This window comes from Zootoca vivipara, chromosome 2 (assembly GCF_965207765.1).
Source record: "Zootoca vivipara chromosome 2, rZooViv2.hap1.1, whole genome shotgun sequence".
Classification (NCBI taxonomy): domain Eukaryota; kingdom Metazoa; phylum Chordata; class Lepidosauria; order Squamata; family Lacertidae; genus Zootoca; species Zootoca vivipara.
Genome location: NC_142584.1, coordinates 118,682,727 through 118,705,762, shown reverse-complemented (window position 1 = coordinate 118,705,762; position 23,036 = coordinate 118,682,727). Strand labels below are relative to the sequence as shown.

The 23,036-nt window shown below is 47.3% G+C and overlaps 1 protein-coding gene across 6 annotated transcripts in view; it reads left to right on the top strand.

Moving 5' to 3' along the window:
* The window catches only part of LOC118081131 (uncharacterized), a 35,420-nt gene that overhangs the window by 6,000 nt on the left and 6,384 nt on the right, over window positions 1–23,036 (top strand). For 2 of the 6 annotated variants that reach the window (XM_088663705.1, XM_060268997.2), the window contains exons 4-14: window positions 529–611; window positions 2,690–2,816; window positions 4,504–4,584; window positions 6,335–6,659; window positions 7,357–7,676; window positions 8,492–8,671; window positions 10,072–10,327; window positions 13,517–13,836; window positions 14,907–15,086; window positions 18,377–18,611; window positions 21,370–21,689. In XM_088663705.1, coding sequence (XP_088519831.1) covers window positions 529–611; window positions 2,690–2,816; window positions 4,504–4,584; window positions 6,335–6,659; window positions 7,357–7,676; window positions 8,492–8,671; window positions 10,072–10,327; window positions 13,517–13,836; window positions 14,907–15,086; window positions 18,377–18,611; window positions 21,370–21,689 — 2,427 coding nt within the window. Of the gene's footprint in view, window positions 1–528; window positions 612–2,689; window positions 2,817–4,503; window positions 4,585–6,334; window positions 6,660–7,356; window positions 7,677–8,491; window positions 8,672–10,071; window positions 10,328–13,516; window positions 13,837–14,906; window positions 15,087–18,376; window positions 18,612–19,784; window positions 19,931–21,369; window positions 21,690–22,042; window positions 22,623–23,036 lie in introns of those variants that run through there. The other 4 variants (XR_015948523.1, XM_088663707.1, XM_088663708.1 and 1 more) reach the window with 4 other exon arrangements.

Sequence of the window (23,036 nt, the reverse complement as noted above, 5' to 3'; positions counted from 1 at the left end):
AGAACTTCCTGACAATAAGAGTTGTTCGGCAGTGGAATTTGCTGCCAAGGAGTGTGGTGGAGTCTCCTTTTTGGAGGTCTTTAAGCGGAGGCTTGACAGCGATCTGTCAGGAATGCTTTGATGGTGTTTCCTGCTTGGCAGGGGGTTGGACTGGATGGCCCTGGACTGGATGGCCTCTATGATTCTATGATTCTAACCAGATGAAACATGGCATGGAGAAAGTAGGGGCGGAACCTGGCTTGCCGATCTCCCACAGGCGTCTGGTGGGCCACCGTGAAAACAGGATGTCTAATTTTTATTTACCGTATTTATAAATGTTGTAAACCAGCCTGATATTTTTGAAATGAATAGCGTCCTATAAATATTTATCTCAGCAAATATATATCAATCAAACCAAATGCTGCAGCATCTCCTCAGGGGAGTCACGCCTTAAATTGTGCCCCGCAGCAAATAGGGTGACGGGCTTCTCAAGCAAGTGACGCTGAAAATATCTTCGCCGGTGTGCTTTTCTTCTTGTCACCCTGACAGGCAGGGGACAAACGTCACTGACGCGTTCCGGATCCTTTCCTCCTTGTGGCGAAGTGGACAGAGCTGCTTTGCACCCAGCGCAGGTAGGGGAGGGGTCCACGTTGAGTGGAGGTGGTTGTCCTGGGAGGGTTGCTCCTCCCACTTACTTCAGAGGTGGGGCTATGCAAATAGGTTCCTTCCCTCCCCCTTCAGTGGGAGGAGCCTCCTCCAGTTGAGTCCTGCCTGCTTCAAGGCAAATGGGGCTTCCTACAGTGCTCAAGATTTCAGGGTTTTGCAACTTGGCACGGTCTAATTGTGACCAGTTTTGAGATGTGTGCTGGCTGAGACTCGAGAGTAAAACTGCAGCCCCGTGCACTGCGGCGCAAGTCACCTGGGTGGTGCTGAGAGTCAAAATGGCACCCCATGCGGCGCATGAGTAAAATTGCTTTAGAAAAGACCTTGCCAAAAAAAAAAAAAAAAACCCACTTTGCAACTAGACATTCCGTAACCGAGGTTTAAGGCTCCATTTGGCGAACGGCTTACATATCTGAGTTTCTAACATTGGATCATTGGCCCATCTTGCCCAGCATCCTGTTCTCACAGTGGCCAGCCAGAAGCATTGTGGGAAACCCGCAAGAGAATTTGAGCGCAGCTCCACACTGTGTGGAGTTCTTTGTAACAGTGGTTTGCTTCTGTTGGGAAACTCTCACGGGGCGCATGGTTCAAACTGTGGGATTTGCTCCCAGTCAGAGACTGGGCTGAAGTTAAGTACCTCCGGACCCTCCCAGGGAGGAGGAAGAGGAAGACAGTTTAGATTTACAACAGGAGTTTGAAGGAGGTCACAGCTTGGAGGCAGATGTGGGGATATGATGGGAAATGATGGGAGAGGCAGAGCAGCAGCTGGCTGACCAGTTGCCACTAGAAAGCATTCCAGACTCACCATCTCCCAGAACCCGGCGAGCCTTAAAAGTAGGAGAGCAAAGAGCTCAGAGGGCACTTAGCGGCACCTGTAGAGGTGATGAGGATGATGACGAATGAGGAAGTGGGAGAGACGGGGGCTGGAGATTCATTTGGGACAACGCCATTATCCAAGAGGCTGGGTTCTATAGCTTTGAAATAAAAAAAGGACTGTAAGAATTTTTCTTTGTCTTTATACTTCCCTGGGCAACCAGCCGGGAGCTGCTGGCAGCATGCAGACACTCCCACAGGAGGCAGTGAAAAGAGGATTAGACAGATTCATGGAGCAACAGAGGCCGCAATGCTTCTGAATGCCAGTTGCTGGAAACTGCAGAAATGGAGAGAGTTGCTGTGCTCTGGTTCTGCTTACTGGTTTCCCACAATGCATCTGGTTGGCCACTGTGAGAACAGGATGCTGGACCAGGTGGACTAGTGACCTTATCTGACTGGGACGACTCATTCAAATGGGTGGCATATAAGTAACTTATTCTTATTCTTATCCAGCAAGCTGTTGTTTTGTTTTGTTTTGTCCTTTTGCTTTTCTGCTATTGCTTTGCTGAATTGTTGTTGTTGTTGTTGTTGTTGTTCTGCCCATCTGACTGGGTTGCCCCAGCCACTCTGGGCAACTCCCAGCGCTATACAGTGGAACCTCGGTTTACGAACCCCTCGGTTTATGGACGCTTCAGTTTATGAACAGACTTCCGGAACCAATTGCACCCATACTTCGGGTTAAGTACGCTTCAGGTTGAGTACTCCGCGGACCCGTCTGGAATGAATTAATCCACTTTCCATTACTTTCAATGGGAAAGTTCGCTTCAGTTTATGAACGCTTCAGTTTATGAACAGACTTCTGGAACCAATTGTGTTCATAAACCGAGGTACCACTGTATAGAAATGCCATAAAACACCGGACGTTAAAAACATAGAAAAAGCAAAAAAAAACCAACAACCCGGGATAATGGTATACAGTGGTACCTCTACTTATTAATTTAATGCGTTCCAAACGCACATTCATAAGTCGAAAAAAATTGTAAGTCGAATCCCATAGGAATGCATTGGGAGAAAAAATTCGTAAGTCGAAGCAACCCTATCTAAAAATTCATAAGTAGAAAAAGTCCTATCTAAACCGCATCCAAGATGGCGGACAGAGCTCCATTTGTAAGTAGAGTTATTCGTAAGTAGAGGTACCACTGTATATTGCAGTAATTCTTTCTTCTTCTTTTAGGGTCTGGTGTCCTTTGAGGAGGTGGCTGTGATTTTCACGGAGGAGGAGTGGGCCCTGCTGGATCCAGGCCAAAGGGCTCTGTACAGGGAAGTCATGCTGGAGAACTACCAGAATGTGGCCTCTCTGGGTAAGGACCCCATTTCCCCTTTTGGGATAGACCTCCTGTGATTCTCATTACTTACTGGTTAAGATGTTTCCAGGGAGGAAGGATGTAGCCAGTGGTCCATTCTGACTAAGCTTAGGCCTTGGGCTTCCTGATGGGGCATCTCATTGGCCCCAGTGAGAACAGGATGCTGGACGTATCTACAGTAAAGCCTGGTCCAGCTTCATTCCTGAGGTGATTCCTTCTGGCATGGCCAATAAGTCATAGAATCATAGAGTTGGAAGAGACCACAAGGGCCATCCAGTCCAACCCCCTGCCAAGCAGGAAACACCATCAAAGCATTCCTGGCAGATGGCTGTCAAGCCTCCACTTAAAGACCTCCAATGAAGGAGACTCCACCACTCTCAGTGGCAGCAAGTTCCACTGTCGAACAGCTCTTACTGTCAGTTCTTCCTAATGTTTAGGTGGAATCTTCTTTCTTGTAGCTTGAATCCATTGCTCTGTGTCCGCTTCTCTGGAGCAGCAAGTCAATTGAGGAGGAGTCAGTTGAGAAACGAGACGATGATTCCTGGGTCTCCTTTGTGTGGGATGTATCATAACTGAAGCAGTCAAACACAACATTTCCTGTTGCCTAGAGTGGACACACAGGAGAATGTTGCTCCAGACAGGGAGGGCTTCCTGTCATACCTGCTCTGCCGCCTCCTCCCCCTGTGTGTGACCAGGTAGATGGGTGTGACCCTACCAGACCCTATAAAAGGGCCAGCCATCTTCTTCTCTTCTGGCTCTTTTGCCATCTTCCTCTCTTCTGGCTCTTAGCCAGCAGCACATGGCCCATCCTTACAGAGGATGGAAGCCACAAGGTAGAAAGCCCGCCTTCCAAATACTACAGTGAACTGAGTGTAAGTACAGTCGTACCCTAGAAGTTGAACAGAATCCATTCTGAAAGTCCTTCGACTTCCAAAACGTTCAAAAACCAAAGTGCGGCTTCTGATTGGCTCCTGCAGCCAATCGGAAGCCGCGAAAGCCCCGTCGGACTTCCGGTTCCAAAAGAATATTAGAAAAGTGGAACAGTCACTTCCGGCTTTCGATCGTTTGGGAGCCAAAATGTTTGAGAACTAGGCTGTTTGACTTCCAAGGTACGACTGTAAACTTTACTTTTACTTTTAAACAAGACACGTTATCATTTTAAGAGGGGAATAAAAAGGGGAAACTTACCATGAACAATCCAGACAGGATTGCTTAACTTAAATTATTCTAACGAATCCATCAGCTTTCTTCCAGCAATCTGCTTTGCTGCTTGCTCACTAGCGTGAGTGAGAACGGCTTATATTTAATAAAGAAATCCTTTCCTACCTTCCTCAACATTCCCACACTTTGGAGGTGGTGGGCTGGTCCAAACAGGGAGTCTGCTCTTCTCTCTGCTATGCTGCAGTTGTGAGGGGAACAGAGCTGGCTTGTCCTCTTGGGGTCTTGCCTCGCACTGCCGGACGAAGAGCTTGAACTCCCAGCTCAGTTGAATGCCTAAATCAGGGCAGAACGAAAGCAAGAGGATTAGATACAAGGAAGGCGCAAGCTAAGATGCCGACCCAACAAGCAACACTCCCACTGCACCTTCGTTTTGCTATTCATTTGCTTTTTATTGTTTCTGAATAATTTTGCAGCCACGAGTACCCTAAGTAAGAACTTAATCTTTCTTCATTGTCCCTCAAAGAAGGGCCTCTGGTGCCTAAATCTGATCTCGTCTCCTTGCTTGAAGAAAAAGAAGACCTGCATGACCAGGAGACCTTGGCAGGTAGGTCTGTATATATTTTTGAGTCTGTACATCGCCCAGAAATGACAGGATGCCCTCAGATAGATATAGGCTCGGGGAAATCCATCTGATAACTGAGGGGTTTCAGAGCAAAGTCTGCCTTTTCAAGCCATGGTTTTTAAAAGCCTTGAGTTTTATTTGTTGTTGTTTAGTTATTTAGTCGTGTCCGACTCTTCTTGACCCCATGGACCAGAGCACGCCAGGCACTCCTGTCTTGCACTGCCTCCCGCAGCTTGGTCAAACTCATGGTCGTAGCTTCGAGAACACTGTCCAACCATCTCGTCCTCTGTCGTCCCCTTCTCCTTGTGCCCTCCATCTTTCCCAACATCAGGGTCTTTTCCAGGGAGTCTTCTCTTCTCATGAGGTGGCCAAAGTATTGGAGCCTCAGCTTCAGGATTGAGTTTTATAGATGCAGCATTTGAAAGCCATTTTTTGTGTTGCTTTTAGCAGGGTTTGCAAGAGGCGGGAGCAGCCAGCATCTTGTGCTTCATATTATGTCTATTTTAATTTTATAAAGTGGAATCTCGGTTGTCGAACGTAATCCAATCCGGAAGACCGTTCAACTTCTGAAACCTCCGACAACCGAGGCGCAATCGCCAGTTGGCAATTGCAATGGAGAAAATGGAGAAATGTGCCTCGGAAGCCATTCGACTTCCGAGGTGTGTTCGAAAATGGAAGCATTCCCTTCCGGGTTGTCGGCGTTTGAAAGCCAAAAAGTTCGACCTCCGAAGCATTCGACAACCGAGGTCCCACTGTACTGTAAATAAAGTCAGAGAGCGCACACCCCCACACAAACAAACAAACAAACAAATTTACACACTTAATTATCTAGTGTAAACCAGTTCGAGATCTTTTAGATAGTAAGCATATAGTGGTCATATCACAGCCCCAATCATCTCTCATTGGCCTGGGAGACAATAAAGCCCAGAGAAAAGAGCCAATCAGTTGTGCTGAGGGCTGCATCAAGGCGAGGGGAAATACACATTTGTTAGCATTACAAATATTAGCACTTCCTTTGGCTTCCATTTATTGTCAGGCGCAGCTCTCCTAGCAAGCAACTGTCCTGGCTGAACCGTTTCCCCAATTAATTTCCTATGAACTGCAAATCAACCAGCAGGATCTAATTTGTGGCAGGATTGGCGTCCCCAGCAAGACTTGGAAAGCATGTCCAGTCAGAGCCATAGCTGCCAAGTACCCCGTTTTCCCCGGGAAACCCCCGTTTTTACTTACCTTTTCCCGGTAGTCCCCCGTATCACTTCGTCTCCCGTTTTTCTCCGTTATTTTCTCCTGCCGGCGGCCATTTTTTTCCTTTCTGATTTGCCCTTCTATGGGCACCAAAAAATGGCCGCTGCCAGCTTCAAAAGTCGCATCTACGCATGTCCGGAAGTGCGTAGACGCGACTTCCGGTGTCAGCGGCGGCCATTTTTGTGCCCATAGATGGGCGGCCCGACACCGGAAGTTGCGTCGATGCACTTCCGGTCATGCGTAGAAGCTACTTTTGAAGCTGGCGGCAGCCATTTTTGGTGCCCATAGAAGGGCAAAGCGACACCGGAAGTTACGTCGACGCAACTTCCGGTGTCACACGGCTGCTGGTCCTGGATTCTGCAGTCCGGGACTTGGAAGGTAAGGTCAGAGCCATTTTTACTGTTAGTCTGTACATGATGGAATTGTCCGCACTTCATTTTGTTTCCTCCTTTGCACTCATGTCCAGTTTGTCTCTTTTGTCTTTCAGCTGGGGATGTTTGGGAGACGGACAGCGAAAGCAAAGCTCCTCCGCCATCCGAGGAAGGCAAGAATGGCCCAGAGACAGATGTTGGGCCTCAAGGGGGAGCGAAGGAGCAGGAAGGAAATAAAAGCAAGGAGAAGAAGAAGAAACCAGCTGCTCTCTTGGATAGCGACTGCTATGAAGTTCCGGTGCACCCCAAAACTCGTAGGAGGCAGAGGAAGAAAGAGTGCCCCGCCTGTGGGAAAAGATTTGCTCGTAATTCAACGCTCAACGGCTACACAAAAAGCCGAATAGGAGAGATACCGTGTCTGGAGTGTGGCAGCAGGCTCAGGTGAGGTTTTACTTCTAGTGATGCTTAAGTGCAGGCATCCCCAAACTTTGGCCCTCCAGATGTTTTGGACTACAATTCCCATCATCCCTGACCACTGGTCCTGTTAGCGAGGGATCATGGGAGTTGTAGGCCAAAACATCTGGAGAGCCGCAGTTTGGAGATGCCTGCTCAAGTGATCCGTTTCCAGTGGTTATTTTACGTAGATTTGTGGATCAAGCTTTATCTCCTCTCAGGTGGAGCTGCTTGATCAACAAGGTGGTTTCTATGCAGTTTATAATATAGGTCAATCTGTGGATGGGGCTTTTAATACAACCTCCCCCCCTTAAAACACACACGTCATATTGGGAGTATAGGCAAAAGCATGTATCATATGCACAAGGCTGTGGGTCATGCACATCTTCCATAATATATGCATTATTACTACTGCTACTAGTACAATTAATGTATTCATGGCCTTCTGAACTGTCTCATAGCAATGTAGTAGTAGTAATTATTATTATTATTATTATTATTACTACTAGTACTACTACTACTACAGACAGCCACCCTGGACACAGAATTAACCTGTGCCTCCATGGACAACTGTGAGTCCAAAATGACTCCCAGGTACCACAAACTAGCTAGTCTTGCAAGGGGGTTTCTCGCGTTTGTTTATTGCACAACAACCGTAGTTTCTCACTCTTGCCCATTGCCATAGGTGGACAAGAGAGGAGACCCAGAAAATGCTCTGTATAATAGCGCACAGCCCCGGCATAAAGGTGTTCATGAGCAGCAGCTCTGCTACCAACGAAAGATACTGGAGAGCCTTGCAGATCGATATGCTCGCTGAGGGGTACGTCCGGTCCACCTGCCAGCTCCGTGCCAAATGGAAGCGGCTGAAGATCGACTTCTTCAACCAGGGCTTAAAGGCGGCTGACGGAGACGTCCGGGTGAGGCACCCCCCTCCCTTCTATAAAGAAGTAACTTCCATCTGGCTTGCAGCTGGGAAGCCCCCTTTCGGGGAACGGAAAAAGCCTGGTAAGTTTTTAAAGGGGGTAGTTTTTAAAGTTTCCAGGGGTTTCCCCCCTTTTTTGCCAATTATTTCGTATTAATTTTCCACATTTTTAACAGATTAGCAACAGATTAATTCGAATTTAACACAGATTTAACAGTTGACTATCCACCCCCCTTTCAAGATATTTCTTTTCCGTCCCCCCATTGCTGCTCATAATGAAGTACTGTATATTCTGCATATAAGACTACTTTTTAACCCAGGAAAATCTTCTCAAAAGTCGGGGGTTGTCTTATACGCCAGGTCATATTTCTTATACGGCGAGTATATCCCAAACTCTTTAACTGGAAAGGTTGGGGGTCATCTTATACGCCCCGTCATCTTATATGCCGGAATATACGGTACTTTTTATTTCTAATACTTTCCCATGCGTTCCATTTCCATCGACTGTGCTTGTTCAATTCCTGCTTAGACTTTTATCTCTTTTCCCAGTTAATCAAATAATCTTATTTTATCCATCCATATAAATCTTTTAAATCGTATTTCCTCCAATGCAACATTCACCCTGTCTTTATGCGTTCGCAACATTCTAATTCATAATTCTAGTTACAGTGGAACCTTGGTTGTCGAACGCAGTCCATTCTGGAAGACCATTTGACTTCCGAAACGTTCGACAACCAAGGTGTTATGCGGTCCTCTAACCCAAACATGCCTTGATCTCATCCATATTCCTCATCCCAGTATCTTAACTTTCTGTTCTCTGCTGGAATCTGTAAACTGTTGATTTGGCTTGTTCACTGATTGGACATTCCACTCATGCTGGATTCTCTCTCCATTTCAGTGGTGGATGTGTGGGAGACGGACAATGAAAGCAATTCCACAAATGGGGAGCCACCGTTCAGAAGGCCTTGTCACTGGGCAGCACCAACCGGGCAGCAGCCAGAAGCAGCCCCACCAGCAAGACCTCCCTTACCAACTGTAGGCTCTGAGATCACTGATACCCAGAGAGTCGCTCCTTTGGGTACTTGTGTCCCAAAATACTTACTTGTTTCATTTAAGAATCTACAGGCTGAATAAAAGGCCGAAATGGCAAAACTGACAGGAAAGCTCAGGAACAAAATCTTCAATAAAGAAAGGGGAAAATATATAATTTATTTAGCGGACGACTGTAATCAGATTAAAACATTAGCAGGATTTTGATAACACTTGTAATGTAGCAAATATCATGGACAATATGGAGAAGTATAAAATAATCATAAGAGTAATCTATCATTACGCTGGTGGCGCTGTGGGTTAAACCACAGAGCCTAGGGCTTGCCGATCAGAAGGTCAGCGGTTCGAATCCCCGCGAAGTGGTGAGCTCCCGCTGCTGGGTCCCAGCTCCTGCCAACCTAGCAGTTGCAAGTAGATAAATAGGTACCGCTACAGCGGGAAGGTAAACGGCGTTTCCGTGTGCTGCTCTGGTTCCCCAGAAGCAGCTTTGTCATGCTGGCCACATGACCTGGAAACTGTATGCTGGTTCCCTCGGCTAGTAAAGCGAGATGAGTGCCGCAACCCCGGAGTCGGTTACGACTGGACCTAATGGTCAGGGGTCCCTTTACCTTTAATCTCTCATTGAAATTCTACTCAATATTGATCCAAAGCAGATTCCAAAGCACAGTGGTGCCTCGACTTACGAAGGCGGTCTGTTCCGCGGTGCTCTTCGTAAGTCGAGGTCTTCGGTTGTCGAAGCGCCCATTGTGCGCATGCCGCTTCTGCGCATGCACGGACCCCACACGCCGCTTCTGCGCAGGCGCAGAACGCACACACAGCGAAATGACTCTCCGGGGTTGTCGACTTCGAAAGTCAAAACCTTCGGAAGTCGAGGCATTCGTATGTCGAGGTACCACTGTACAGTTAGCAGAGTAAAAAATTGCTGGATTTCCAAAAATAGACCAGACGCAATTATATTCCATCCAGCAGAGCTTTACTGCTACTGAAGGCAAATAAGCATAATGGTCACAAATCCAATACATTCAGGATTGGCCCTGTCCATAAGAAATCCAATTGCAGCAGACTTAACCTTACAATAACTTATAATAAAACTAAACCTTAACACTAAGCATACTTAGTGTTCCACACCAGAAGGAAAAGAGATAGAAAGAGGAAGTGTGAAACCCAGGCTCCTTCTGGGCCTACTTTTGTAGCCAGCGTGACCTTGACTGAAAGATAACGGACCCAATTTAAGCCAGCTGCACTCAGCTTCTCTGAAGGAATAACCCAAACGTCATGATGTTTCTTTCACACAGAGAAGCTTGCAGAAGCTTCCAGAACCCTCTTGTATGGTTTAGAATAGAAAAGATCTCTACACATCAGATCACTGCTTTCTGCGCCAAGAAATACAAACTGACATAATATTCACGTTTTCTCTTTTCATTTCAGGAGGGGATGTTTGGGAGACAGAGAACGAAACCAAAGCACACCCAGTTTTGGGGGAAGGCAATAAGTGTCCCGACACAGAGGACGACGCGTGGAATCAGGACGGAATGAAGAAGCAGGAGGGAAGTAAAAACAGCGAGAGGAGTCACGAGCCCCTTTCATGCCCTGACGGCAACTTATGTGAAATTGCGGCGCAGTTACGAGCCCAAAGCAACCTTCGGAGAGATGGAAGGAAAGAGTGCCCTGCGTGTGGGAAAAGGTTTGCTTGTAAATCAGCACATTGATACCCATACAGAAAACCTCGGACAGGGAGCCAACAAAGAGAACAGGCCGTTTGCAGATTAGAGAACAAATGACACACGGAGACTTCTGAAGGTTGCTTCTGTCTAAATCAGGCATCCCCAAACTGCGGCCCTCCAGATGTTTTGGCCTACAACTCCCATGATCCCTAGCTGACAGTACCAGTGGTTGGGGAATGTTGTTGTTGTTTAGTGGTTTAGTCGTGTCCGACTCTTCGTGACCCCATGGACCAGAGCACGCCAGGCACCCCTGTCCTGCACTGCCTCCCGCAGCTTGGTCAAACTCATGTTCGTAGCTTCAAGAACACTGTTCTTGTGCCATCTCGTTCTCTGTCGTCCCCTTCTCCTTGTGCCCTCAATCTTTCCCAACATCAGGGTCTTTTCCAGGGAGTCTTCTCTTCTCATGAGGTGGCCAAAGTATTGTAGCTTCAGCTTCAGGATCTGTCCTTCCAGTGAGCACTCGGGGCTGATTTCCTTCAGAATGGATAGGTTTGATCTTCTTGCAGTCCATGGGACTCTCAAGAGTCTCCTCCAGCACCAAAATTCAAAAGCATCAATTCTTTGGCGATCAGCCTTCTTTATGGTCCAACTCTCACTTCCGTACATCACTACTGGGAAAACCATAGCTTTAACTGTACGGACCTTTGTTGGCAAGGTGATGTCTCTGCTTTTTAAGATGTTGTCTAGGTTTGTCATTGCTTTTCTCCCAAGAAGCAGGTGTCTTTTAATTTCGTGACTGCTGTCACCATCTGCAGTGATCAAGGAGCCCAAGAAAGTAAAATCTCTCACTGCCTCCATTTCTTCCCCTTCTATTTGCCAGGAGGTGATGGGACCAGTGGCCAGGATCTTGGTTTTTTTGATGTTGAGCTTCAGACCATATTTTGCGCTCTCCTCTTTCACCCTCATTAAAAGGTTCTTTAATTCCTCCTCACTTTCTGCCATCAAGGTTGTGTCATCTGCATATCTGAGCTTGTTGATATTTCTTCCGGCAATCTTAATTCCGGTTTGGGATTCATCTAGTCCAGCCTTTCGCATGATGAATTCTGCATATAAGATAAATAAGCAGGGATACAATATACAACCTTGTCGTACTCCTTTCCCAATTTTGAACCAGTCAGTTGTTCCATATCCAGTTGTTCCATATCCAACTGTAGCTTCTTGTCCCACATAGAGATTTCTCAGGAGACAGATGAGGTGATCAGGCACTCCCATTTCTTTAAGAACTTGCCATAGTTTGCTGTGGTCGACACAGTCAAAGGCTTTTGCGTAGTCAATGAAGCAGAAGTAGATGTTTTTCTGGAACTCTCTAGCTTTCTCCATAATCCGGCGCATGTTTGCTATTTGGTCTCTGGTTCCTCTGCCCCTTCGAAATCCAGCTTGCACTTCTGGGAGTTCTCGGTCCACATACTGCCTAAGCCTGCCTTGTAGAATTTTAAGCATAGCCTTGCTAGCGTGTGAAATGAGCGCAATTGTGCGGTAGTTGGAGCATTCTTTGGCGCTGCCCTTCTTTGGGATTGGGAGGTAGACTGATCTTCTCCAATCTCTCCTGTGTGGATGTCAGGGAGGCAAGGAGGAGTGGTGGAAGCCGCCTGACACACACACCCCCAACATACCACAGCGGGAGAGGATTTGGATCCTGGATCCTGGTGGTGCAAAACCGGCCACACCCCAGAGGAGGGGAAGAGCTGGGAAGTACTGGAGGCCGGGCACTTGAGAGATAGTGAAGAGGAGGAAACAATCAGGGCAGGGACAGGAGTCAGACTGGCAAGATCCACCGGACAACTTCTCTGGCCATTGCTGAGTTTTCCAAACTTGCTGCCAATGGCCAGATGCCTGTGGGAAGCCAATAAGCAGGGCCTGAGAGCAACAGCCCCCTGCCCACCTGCCATTCCCTGGGACTGGTATTCAGAGGCATGGTGCTTCTGGCAGGGGAGGTGGGGCATGTACATCCATGGGGGGTTCCTATAGGGATTTGTAGGTTGTGATGCCCTTGAGCTTCATCTCCGTGTCAGACAATTGTCCTCAGCACCTGTTGGGTTCTTCTTAGTATAGGCAAACCCCTCCCCCATATATAAATGGATGATTACACACCAAAATTATTATTGTAACTACTGCAGTTCGCAGGCATGTTCTTTTGTTACACATGTTCTTTTGTTACACATGTTACACATGTGTGTGTACAGCCATACCTCGGGTTACAACTGCTTCATAGAATCATAGAGTTGGAAGAGACCACAAGGGCCATCCAGTCCAACCCCCTGCCAAGCAGGAAACACCATCAAAGCATTCCTGACAGATCGCTGTCAAGCCTCCGCTTAAAGACCTCCAAAGAAGGAGACTCCACCACACTCCTTGGTAGCAAATTCCAGTGCTGAACAGCTCTTACTGTCAGGAAGTTCTTCCTAATGTTTAGGTGGAATCTTCTTTCTTGGTTGCTTCAGGTTGCGTCTTTTCGGGTTGCGCTCCGCGCCGAACCCGGAAGTCCCGGAGCGCCAAATCGCAACCCGCGCGTGTGCAGACACGGGTTGCGAACACTGCGGGTTGCGAGAGTGCCTCCCGCACTGATCACATTCGCAACCCGAGCAACCACTGTATATTTCTGCGTTGGGGATTCTATTGTTTGCTTGACTTTGTCAGTTCTAGGGCATATCCTCTGTTGGGGTCTGAAGGAAGCGTGCAAAGGTTAACCCTTTTAAGCCATTTTAAGCCCTTTTAAAATGTGGGTCTTTTGGAGGAGGGGGTTATTGGGTTGTTGTTTTTATTTTGATTACAGTAGTACCTTTTCGAACAGCCTAGTTTCGAACGTTTTGGGTCCCGGACGATCGAAACCCAGAAGTAAATGTTTTGGTTTTCGAACGTTCTCTTGGAAGCCGAACGTCAGAAGCCGCACGTTGGTTTTGGAAGTCAAACAGACTTCTAGAACGGATTCCGTTCGACTTCCAATGTACAACTGTATATATTATGTGGTTTTATATTTTGAATTTGTTCTCTGAACTGCCCTGAGACATCCAGGTTTTGGGTATATAATATAAATTCAATTAACAACAACAAAAACAGCCAACTGGACTCCTCAAACCAGCTAGTTTTGTTAGGGGGAGAGAGAGCTTGTCTTGCTGTATACAATGCCTCACTCTTGCGTGTTGTCGTAGGTGGACCAGAGATGAAACCCAAAAGATGCTCTCCATAATAGCTCAGAACGCTGGCACCAAGGTGTTTATGAGCAGTAGCACGGCTACGAACGAGAAGTACTGGAAGTCCTTGCAGGATAGCATGCATGCCCTGGGATACTCGAGATCCACCTGCCAACTCCGCGCAAAGTGGAAGCGCCTGAAGATCGACTTTTTCAATCGGGGAATCAAGGCAGCCTGTGGACAAATTCGAGTCAAGCATCCTCCTGCCTTCTACAAGGAATTAACTGCGATCTGGATCGCGGCAGGGAAGCCGCCTTTCGGGGAACGCAGAAAGCCTGGTAGGTTTTTTTAAGGAAAATCCTTACTATTTGCAGGATATTCTGTTTCTGGGTGTGGTATTTTTCCCCATATTTTTAATTCCAGCATTTCTCCCCCCCCCCCTCCAAGCCTAGAAGCGCCTACAAGACTACAGAACTTTAGTTGTGGTTCATGCATTGCAGGGGCTGGACTAGATGACCCTTGGGGTCCCTTCCAACTCCAATGATTCTCATGACCCAGGTGGTTTATCTAGGGCAGCCTTCGCCAATCGGGGGTCGATGGGAGTTGTAAGTCAGTAGGTATAACAACACTGAAATACAAGGTGTGATTGGAAAGTTTGGTGAACGGTTACAGAAATCAGACAGCGAGAAATATTCGAACATACAATCGGCATTTTAAATGCATGAAATGCTCACAATTGTGTACGGAGATGAAACTGTAACTCAAAAGGCAGCGTATGAGTGGTCTAAGCCTTTCTGTGAAGGGCGGCAAACCATCGAAGATGACCCTCGGTCTGGCAGACCGTCGAGGAGCAGAACGGCAGCAAATGTCAACAGAGTTTGTGAGCTATTGATGGTGGAAGAATTGCATATTCCGCATGGAACCGTTACTGAGGTTAGCGAGGTGTCCCACCCTCCATATTCTCCCGATCTGGCCCCATCAGATTTCTTTCTTTTTCCAAAACTGAAATCTGCACTGATTTTCCAACATTTCACATGTCCAAGCCGCTGTGACGAGGGAACTGAAAGCCGTATGAAAAGAGGACTTTGCCAGATGTTTCCAACAATTCTACGGAAGTTGTCAACAGTGCATTGTATCAGAGGGGGGGTCTACTTTGAAGGCCTGTAAGCTATGTATGTTTGAATATTTCTCACTGTCCTATATCTATAACAACATTGAGGAAAGCCAGATAGAAAAGGTGATGTAGAAAGACCCATCACTTGCTCCATGTGAAGATCTATCTATACCAGGTATGGGGAAGCTTTAGCCCACCAAGAGCACTTCCCTCGGTTTCCACAAACCAGTATTCAGAAAGCCTTAAGGCCTCCAACCGTGTTTCCGCTCATTTCGGTTTCTCTCTCGATTTCAGTGGTGGATGTGTGCGAGACGGACAACGAAAGCAATTCCACAAATGGGGAGCCACCCCCAATAAGGCCCTGCGACAGGCCAGCGACCACTAGGCAGCAGCCCAAAGAGGCACCAGCCACCAGGCTTCCCCTGCGGATCGTGGGACCCGAGGTGGTTGATACCAGTAGAGTCGCTCCTTTAGGTACGCCAGTCCCAAGCCATATTTATTTATGCATTTTGCTTAGATGTTTTGCAGGCTGCACTTTTGTTTGAAATGCCATCCGGCGGAATGCAATCTAAAAAGACAGTGCTGTGGTAACAACAATAAAAGCATCAAACACATCTGCAATTATTCTGGAATTCCTACTGTTCTGTTTTCTACTCTCTTTTTGGGTCTTTCGTGGAATAACAAACTGGTTTGTTGTTGTTGTTGTAAATTTTTATTGAATTTTCAAAAGTTTAACCTATGTACATCCATACACAGAAAATTTGTATTTTCCCAACTTCCCGCGCCATTTTTCATGGTGTTTTAATCCCCCCTCCCTTCTGCTGCACAATAATAATAATAATAATAATAATAATAATAATAATAATAATATATTATTATTATTATTATTATTATTATTATTATTATTACTACTACTACTACTACTACTACCCCACCAATCTGGCTGGGCTTCCCCTGCCACTCTGGGCAGCTTCCAACAAACATTGTTGTTGTTGTTGTTTAGTCGTTTAGTCGTGTCCGACTCTTCGTGACCCCATGGACCAGAGCATGCCAGGCACTCCTGTCTTGCACTGCCTCCCGCAGTTTGGTCAGACTCATGTTGGTAACTTCGAGAACACTGTCCAACCATCTCATCCTCTGTCGTCCCCTTCTCCTTGAAAGACCTAGATTGAGGGCACAAGACGTAGGTCTTTCAAGACTAGTGCCCAACAAAATACATCAAATATCACAGATTAAAAACTTCCCTAAACAGGGCTGCCTTTAGGTATTTTCTAAATGTCAGGTAGTTGTTTATCTCTCTGACCTCTGATGGGAGGGTGTTCCACAGGGCGGGTGCCACTACTGAGAAGGCCCTCGGTGCTGGACCTCAGTGTCCGGGCAGAACGATGGGGGTGGAGACGCTCCTTCAGGTATTCTGGACCAAGGCCATTTAGGGCTTTAAAGGTCAGCACCAACACTTTGAATTGTGCTTGGAAATGTACTGGGAGCCAATGTAGATCTTTCAAGACCGGTGTTATGTGGTCTCGGCAGCCGCTCCCAGTCACCAGTCTAGCTGCCGCATTCTGGATTAGTTGTAGTTTCTGGGTCACCTTCAAAGGTAGCCCCACGTAGAGCGCATTGCATTAGTCCAAGCGAGAGATAACTAGAGCGTGCACCACTCTGGCGAGACAGTCCGCCAGCATGTAGGGTCTCAGCCTGCGTACCAGATGGAGCTGGTAGACAGCTGCCCTGGACACAGAATTGACCTGCGCCTCCATGGACAGCTGTGAGTCCAAAATGACTCCCAGGCTGCACACCTGGTCCTTCAGGGGCACAGTTACCCCATTCAGGACCAGGGAGTCCTCCACACCTGTCCGCCTTCTGTCCCCCACAAACAGTACTTCTGTCTTGTCAGGATTCTTCTATTTCTTTTCAACCAGTGTGCCGTGGCACCCTGGGGTGCCTTGAATGATGGTCAGGGATTCTGCGGGCAACCCTGACCTCTGTCCCTCTTTCCTTCCCTCCCTCCTCTGATACTCTCTTGCATCTCCGCCTCGCAAAGGCTCGCCCAGCTGTTTGTGGCAGCAGCCCTGCCTATAGGCTCCCCAGGCAAATGATGCCTCTGAATCTGGCCAGGGGGTGCTAGGTGCCATGAGCTGAGGCAGCCTCAGAGTAAGCAAGCAAGTGGACAAAGGCACTCAGCTCCCAGCCAGCCCTTGCTGTTGGGGGATGGGCAGGCAAGTGGGAGGCCAGGCAGGCAGGTGCTGTGCTAGCCTTTCTTGGGCTTGCTGTGTGCAATGCATGCCTGGGAGCTGAGTGCCCAGTGCCAAAGGGGAGCCTTTCCACTATGCCCGCTGCTGCTACTGCTGCTGCTTCCCAAGGTGAGTAAGGTGCTGGCCTCAAACTCACCTTTGGCCAGTCTCCATCGGAAACTACAACTAATCCAGAATGCGGCAGCAAGACCAGGGTCTGGGAGCGGCCACCGAGACCACATAACACCGGTCTTGAAAGACCTACATTGGCTCCCAGTACGTTTCCGAGCACAATTCAAAGTGTTGGTGCTGACCTTTAAAGCCCTAAACGGCCTCAGTCCAGTATACCTGAAGGAGCGTCTCCGCCCCCATCGTTCAACCCCGACACTAAGGTCCAGCGCTGAGGGCCTTCTGATGGTTCCCTCACTGAGAGAAGTGAGGCTACAGGGAACCAGGCAGAGGGCCTTCTTGGTGGTGGCGCCCGCCCTGTGGAACGCCCTCTCATCAGATGTCAAGGAGATAAACAACTACAGTGGTACCTCGTTTTACAAACACAATTGGTTCCGGAAATCTGTACTTAACCTGAAGCGTACTTCACCTGAAGGTTGGATTAATCTGTTCCAGACGGGTTCACGGAGTACTCAACCTGAAGCGTACTTAACCCGAGATATGAGTGTAATTGGTTCCGGAAGTCCGTACTTAACCTGAAGCGTACTTAACCTGAAGCGAACTTTCCCATTGAAAGTAATGGGAAGTGGATTAATCCGTTCCAGACAGGTCCGTGGAGTACTTAAACTGAAAATCCTCAAACCGAGGCATACTTAAACTGAGGTATGACTGTACCTGACATTTAGAAAACATCTGAAGGCAGTCCTGTTTAGGGAAGTTTTTTAATGTGTGACATTTTAATGTATTTTAATCTTTGTTGGAAGCCGCCCAGAATGGCTGGGGAAACAAATTAATAATAATAATAATAATAATAATAATAATAATAATTACTAAGGCTGGGGGCATCCTCATCCCAGGCCCCTGTGTATGAGGAGGCACCTCTTTTCGGAGCCAGGGAGCAGGTTAAAGACCAGAGATGGTGGCAGCGGCTGCCCAGAGAACTCCCAAGGAGAGGGGGAGAGAAGAGGCAAAAACACTCCACAAGGGAGGGTGTTTGAAAAGGGGTGAGGGGCTGCCGGCTCTACAAACAAAGGGGGGGACATAACTGGGTTTCTGAGCCCCACAGGGATGCTGCAGAAAGAAGGAAGTTGGCCAAGGGAGCCATGGACTCAAAAAGATTGAAAACCTCTCTCTCATACCAATACATCAATACTGTGTTCTCCATTTCCTTCTGTTGCTCACGTTTCAAATCATGCTCATGAGTCCATCAAACTATAACATTTCCTTAAATAGCCCTTTAACGTCCATCTGAATTTGTTAAATCAACGTTTATATTGCGACGTTGCTTTGAGATGCCTCGTAGGAAGCGGTTGATAAATGAAATCGATAATCACAGCAGACACGTTTGCCTCCTCTCTGTTTCAGGAGGGGATGTTTGGGAGACAGACAATGAATGCCAAGCCCACCCGGTGTACGAGGACTGTGCTAGCTGTCCACACACGGAAGAGGACGACTGGGATCAAGACGAAATGAAGAAGTGGGAGGGAACCAGAAGCAACGAGAGTTCCGCTCATGTGTGTGGCAACTTCTCCGGAATCGCAGGCCCCTCGCGAGACCAAAACGCGGAGGAAGGGGAAGAGTGCCCTGCCTGCTGGAAAAGGTGATTTGCAAGTACTGTACAACTGGTTAATATCCATAGAGAAACCCATCTGTGTGAGTGCCTGGAGGCGGTTGGAGGACGGATGGCGGCTAACAGATTGAGGTTGAATCCTGACAAGACAGAAGTACTGTTTGTGGGGGACAGGAGGTGGGCAGGTGTGGAGGATTCCCTGGTTCTGAATGGGGTAACTGTGCCCCTGAAGGACCAGGTGCGCAGCCTGGGAGTCATTCTGGACTCACAGCTGTCCATGGAGGCGCAGGTCAATTCTGTGTCCAGGGCAGCTGTCTACCAGCTCCATCTTGGTTTGTCATTGCTTTTCTCCCAAGAAGCAGTGATCATGCAGCCCAAGAAATGTAAAAATAATATATATTAATAACAATCGTCATCATAATAATTCATTAATTATACTCCGCCCATCTGGTTGGGCGGCTCCCAGTAGAATATTAAAAACATGATAAAACATTAGACATTAAAAACTTCCCTAAACAGGACTGCCTTCAGATGTCTTCTAAAAGTTAGTTAGTTGTTTATTTCCTTGACATCTGGTGGGAGGGCAGTTCACAGGGTGGGCGTATTAGTATTAGTATTGTTAATATTAGTATTATTTGAAGTAGGGTCTCTCCCAGACCTATTTAGTGAGGATATAGGTTAACAACAACAACAACAACAACAACAACAACCCTGTCCATCTGGCCGGCAAAATAACAATAACAAAATGTCAGACATTCCTGATACAGGGCTGACTTCAGATGTCCTCTAAAAGTTGATGATGATGATGATAAGAAGGAGGAGGAGGAGGAGGAGGAGGAGGAGGAGGAGGAGAATCATAGAGTTGGAAGAGACCACAAGGGCCATCCAGTCCAACCCCCTGCCAAGCAGGAAACACCATCAAAGCATTCCTGACAGATGGCTGTCAAGCCTCCGCTTAAAGACCTCCAAAGAAGGAGACTCCACCACACTCCTTGGAAGCAAATTCCACTGTCGAACAGCTCTTACTGCCAGGAAGTTCTTCCTAATGTTTAGGTGGAATCTTCTTTCTTGTAGTTTGAATCCATTGCTCCGTGTCTGCTTCTCTGGAGCAGCAGAAAACAACCTTTCACCCTCCTCTATGTGACATCCTTTTATATATTTGAACATGGCTATCATATCACCCCTTAACCTTCTCTTCTCCAGGCTAAACATACCCAGCTCCCTAAGCCGTTCCTCATAAGGCATCGTTTCCAGGCCTTTGACCATTTTGGTTGCCCTCCCTGGACACGTTCCAGTTTGTCAGTATCCTTCTTGAACTGTGGTGCCCAGAACTGGACACAGTACTCCAGGTGAGGTCTGACCAGAGCAGAATACAATGGTACTATTACTTCCCTTGATCTAGATGCTATACAGTGGTACCTCGGTTTATGAACACAATTGGTTCCGGAAGTCTGTTCATAAACTGAAGCGTTCATAAACTGAAGCGAACTTTCCCATTGAAAGTAATGGAAAGTGGATTAATCCGTTCCAGACGGTACGCGGAGTAACCGTTCATAAACTGAAGCGAACTTTCCCATTGAAAGTAATGTAAAGTGGATTAATCCGTTCCAGACGGGTCCGCGGAGTACTTAAACTGAAGCGTTCATAAACTGAAACATGGGTGTAATTGGTTCCGGAAGTCTGTTCATAAACTGAAGCGTTCATAAACTGAAGCGAACTTTCCCATTAAAAGTAATGGAAAGTGAATTAATCCGTTCCAGATGGGTCCGCGGCGTTCATAAACCGAAAATTCATAAACCGAGGTGTTCATAAACCGAGGTTCCACTGTACTCCTATTGATGCAGCCCAGAAGAAGAAGAAGTAGTTACAATTATCATTTATATAGCATATACTGTGTTGGTTTCTGAGGTGAAATCAAAAGCATTATGTTGGGAGACGCAGGGTAGATAAAGTACTCTTCACACAGCCCATAAACTGTGGAACAGAAGAGGATTGGACAAATTCATGAAGGAGAGGGTTCTTAGTGGCTGCTAGGCAGGGTGACTGAACTCTGCCTCTGAATCACAGTTGCTGGAAACCACAGGAGGGTTCTTATGCTCAAATGCGACCTGTGGGATTCCCAAAGATATTTGGATAACCACCGTGAAACCAAAATGCCGAGATAGGTAGGCCATTGGCCTGATCCAACAGGCTCTTATTATGTACGTTAACCAGCCAAACTCCCCAAACCAACTAGTTTTGCTAGATGCAGGTAGGTGGCCGTGTTGGACTGCGTCGAAACAAAATTAAAAAATTCCTTCAGTAGCACCTTAAACACCAACTAAGTTTTTAGTTTGGTATGAGCTTTCATGTGCATGCAAAATAATAATAATAATAATAATAATAATAATAATAATAATAATAATAATAATAATAATTTATTATTTATACCCCGCCCATCTGGCCAGGTTCCCCCAGCCACTCTGGGCGGCTTCCAACAAAACATAAAAATACAGAAACCCATCAAACATTAAAAGCTTCCCTAAACAGGGCTGCCTTGAGATGCCTTCTAAATGTCTGGTAATTGTTGTTCTCTTTGACCTCTGGTGGGAGGGCATTCCACAGGGTGGGCGCCACTACCGAGGAGGCCCTCTGCCTGGTTCCCTGTAACTAAAACTTAGTTGGTCTTTAAGGTGCTACTGAAGGAATTTTTTTATTTAGTTTTGCTAGAGAAAGAGAGAGAGAAGTCATCTTGATTTATTTTATAGTGCCAATACACTTTTTTGACTCTTGCGTGTTGTCGTCCCAGATGGACCGGAGACGAAACCCAAAAGATGCTCTCTATAATCGCCCGTAGCCCCGGCATCAAGGTGTTTATGAGCAGTGGCACGGCTGGGAACGAGAAGCACTGGAAAGCCTTGCAGGATGAAATGCTCACTCTGGGGTACTCCAGGTCCAGCTGCCAGCTCCGCGCCAAGTGGAAGTGCCTGAAGATCGACTTTTTCAATCAGGGCATAGAGGCGGCCTGTGGACAAGTCAGAGTCAAGAACCCTCCTCCCTTCTACAAGGAAGTGACTTCGATTTGGATGGCAGCTGGGAAACCACCTTTTGGGGAGCACAGAAAGCCCGGTATGTTTTAAAAGAAACCTTCTGATTTGCAGGGTCTTCTGATTCCCCCCCCCCAGATTTATCATTCCTGTATCTTTTTATTAACTGACTCTTCAAAACAGACCCGCCTTCGGCAACCTGGTGGCTTTCCATGTAGTGCTTTTTTTTTCCTGGGGTGGGGGAAACGGTGCTGGCATTTAACATGAGGTACTCACCACGGGGGGAGGGCACAGTCTCTCCCCCTCTCCCCAAAGCACTTTCCCTGGAAAGCTTTGAGGTTAGCCACCCCTGCTGTACACTGATTGGACAGTCCCTTCCTCTTCCTCCTCCCCCCCCCCCCCGGCCATTCACGTCGGTTTCTCTCTCCGTTTCAGCAGTGGATGCGTCAGAGACCGACAACGAGAGCAATTCCACAAATGGGGAGCTGCCGCCGATAAGGCCCTAGAATCATAGAATCATAGAATCATAGAGTTGGAAGAGACCACAAGGGCCATCCAGTCCAACCCCCTGCCAAGCAGGAAACACCATCAAAGCATTCCTGACAGATGGCTGTCAAGCCTCTGCTTAAAGACCTCCAAAGAAGGAGACTCCACCACACTCCTTGGCAGCAAATTCCACTGCCGAACAGCTCTTACTGTCAGGAAGTTCTTCCTAATGTTTAGGTGGAATTTTCTTTCTTGTAGTTTGAATCCGTTGCTCCGTGTCCGCTTCTCTGGAGCAGCAGAAAACAACCTTTCTCCCTCCTTTATATGACATCCTTTTATATATTTGAACATGGTTATCATATCACCCCTTAACCTTCTCTTCTCCAGGCTAAACATACCCAGCTCCCTAAGCCGTTCCTCATAAGGCATCGTTTCCAGGCCTTTGACCATTTTGGTTGCCCTCCTCTGGACACGTTCCAGCTTATCAGTATCCTTCTTGAACTGTGGTGCCCAGAACTGGACACAATACTCCAGGTGAGGTCTGACCAGAGCAGAATACAGTGGTACTATTACTTCCCTTGATCTAGATGCTATACTCCTATTGATGCAGCCCAGAATTGCATTGGCTTTTTTAGCTGCTGCATCACACTGCTGACTCATGTCAAGTTTGTGGTCAACCAAAACTCCTAGATCCTTTTCACATGTACTGCTCTCAAGCCAGGTGTCTCCCATCCTGTATCTGTGCCTTTCATTTTTTTTTTTGCCCAAGTGTAGTACTTTACATTTCTCCTTGTTAAAATTCATCTTGTTTGCTTTGGCCCAGTTGTCTAATCTGTTAAGGTCAGCAGCAGGAAGGGGCACTGCCAACCGGGCCTCCCCTGCCGGTCATAGGGCCCAAGGTGGTCGATACTGGCAGAGTCGCTCCTTTAGGTACTCAGGAGTC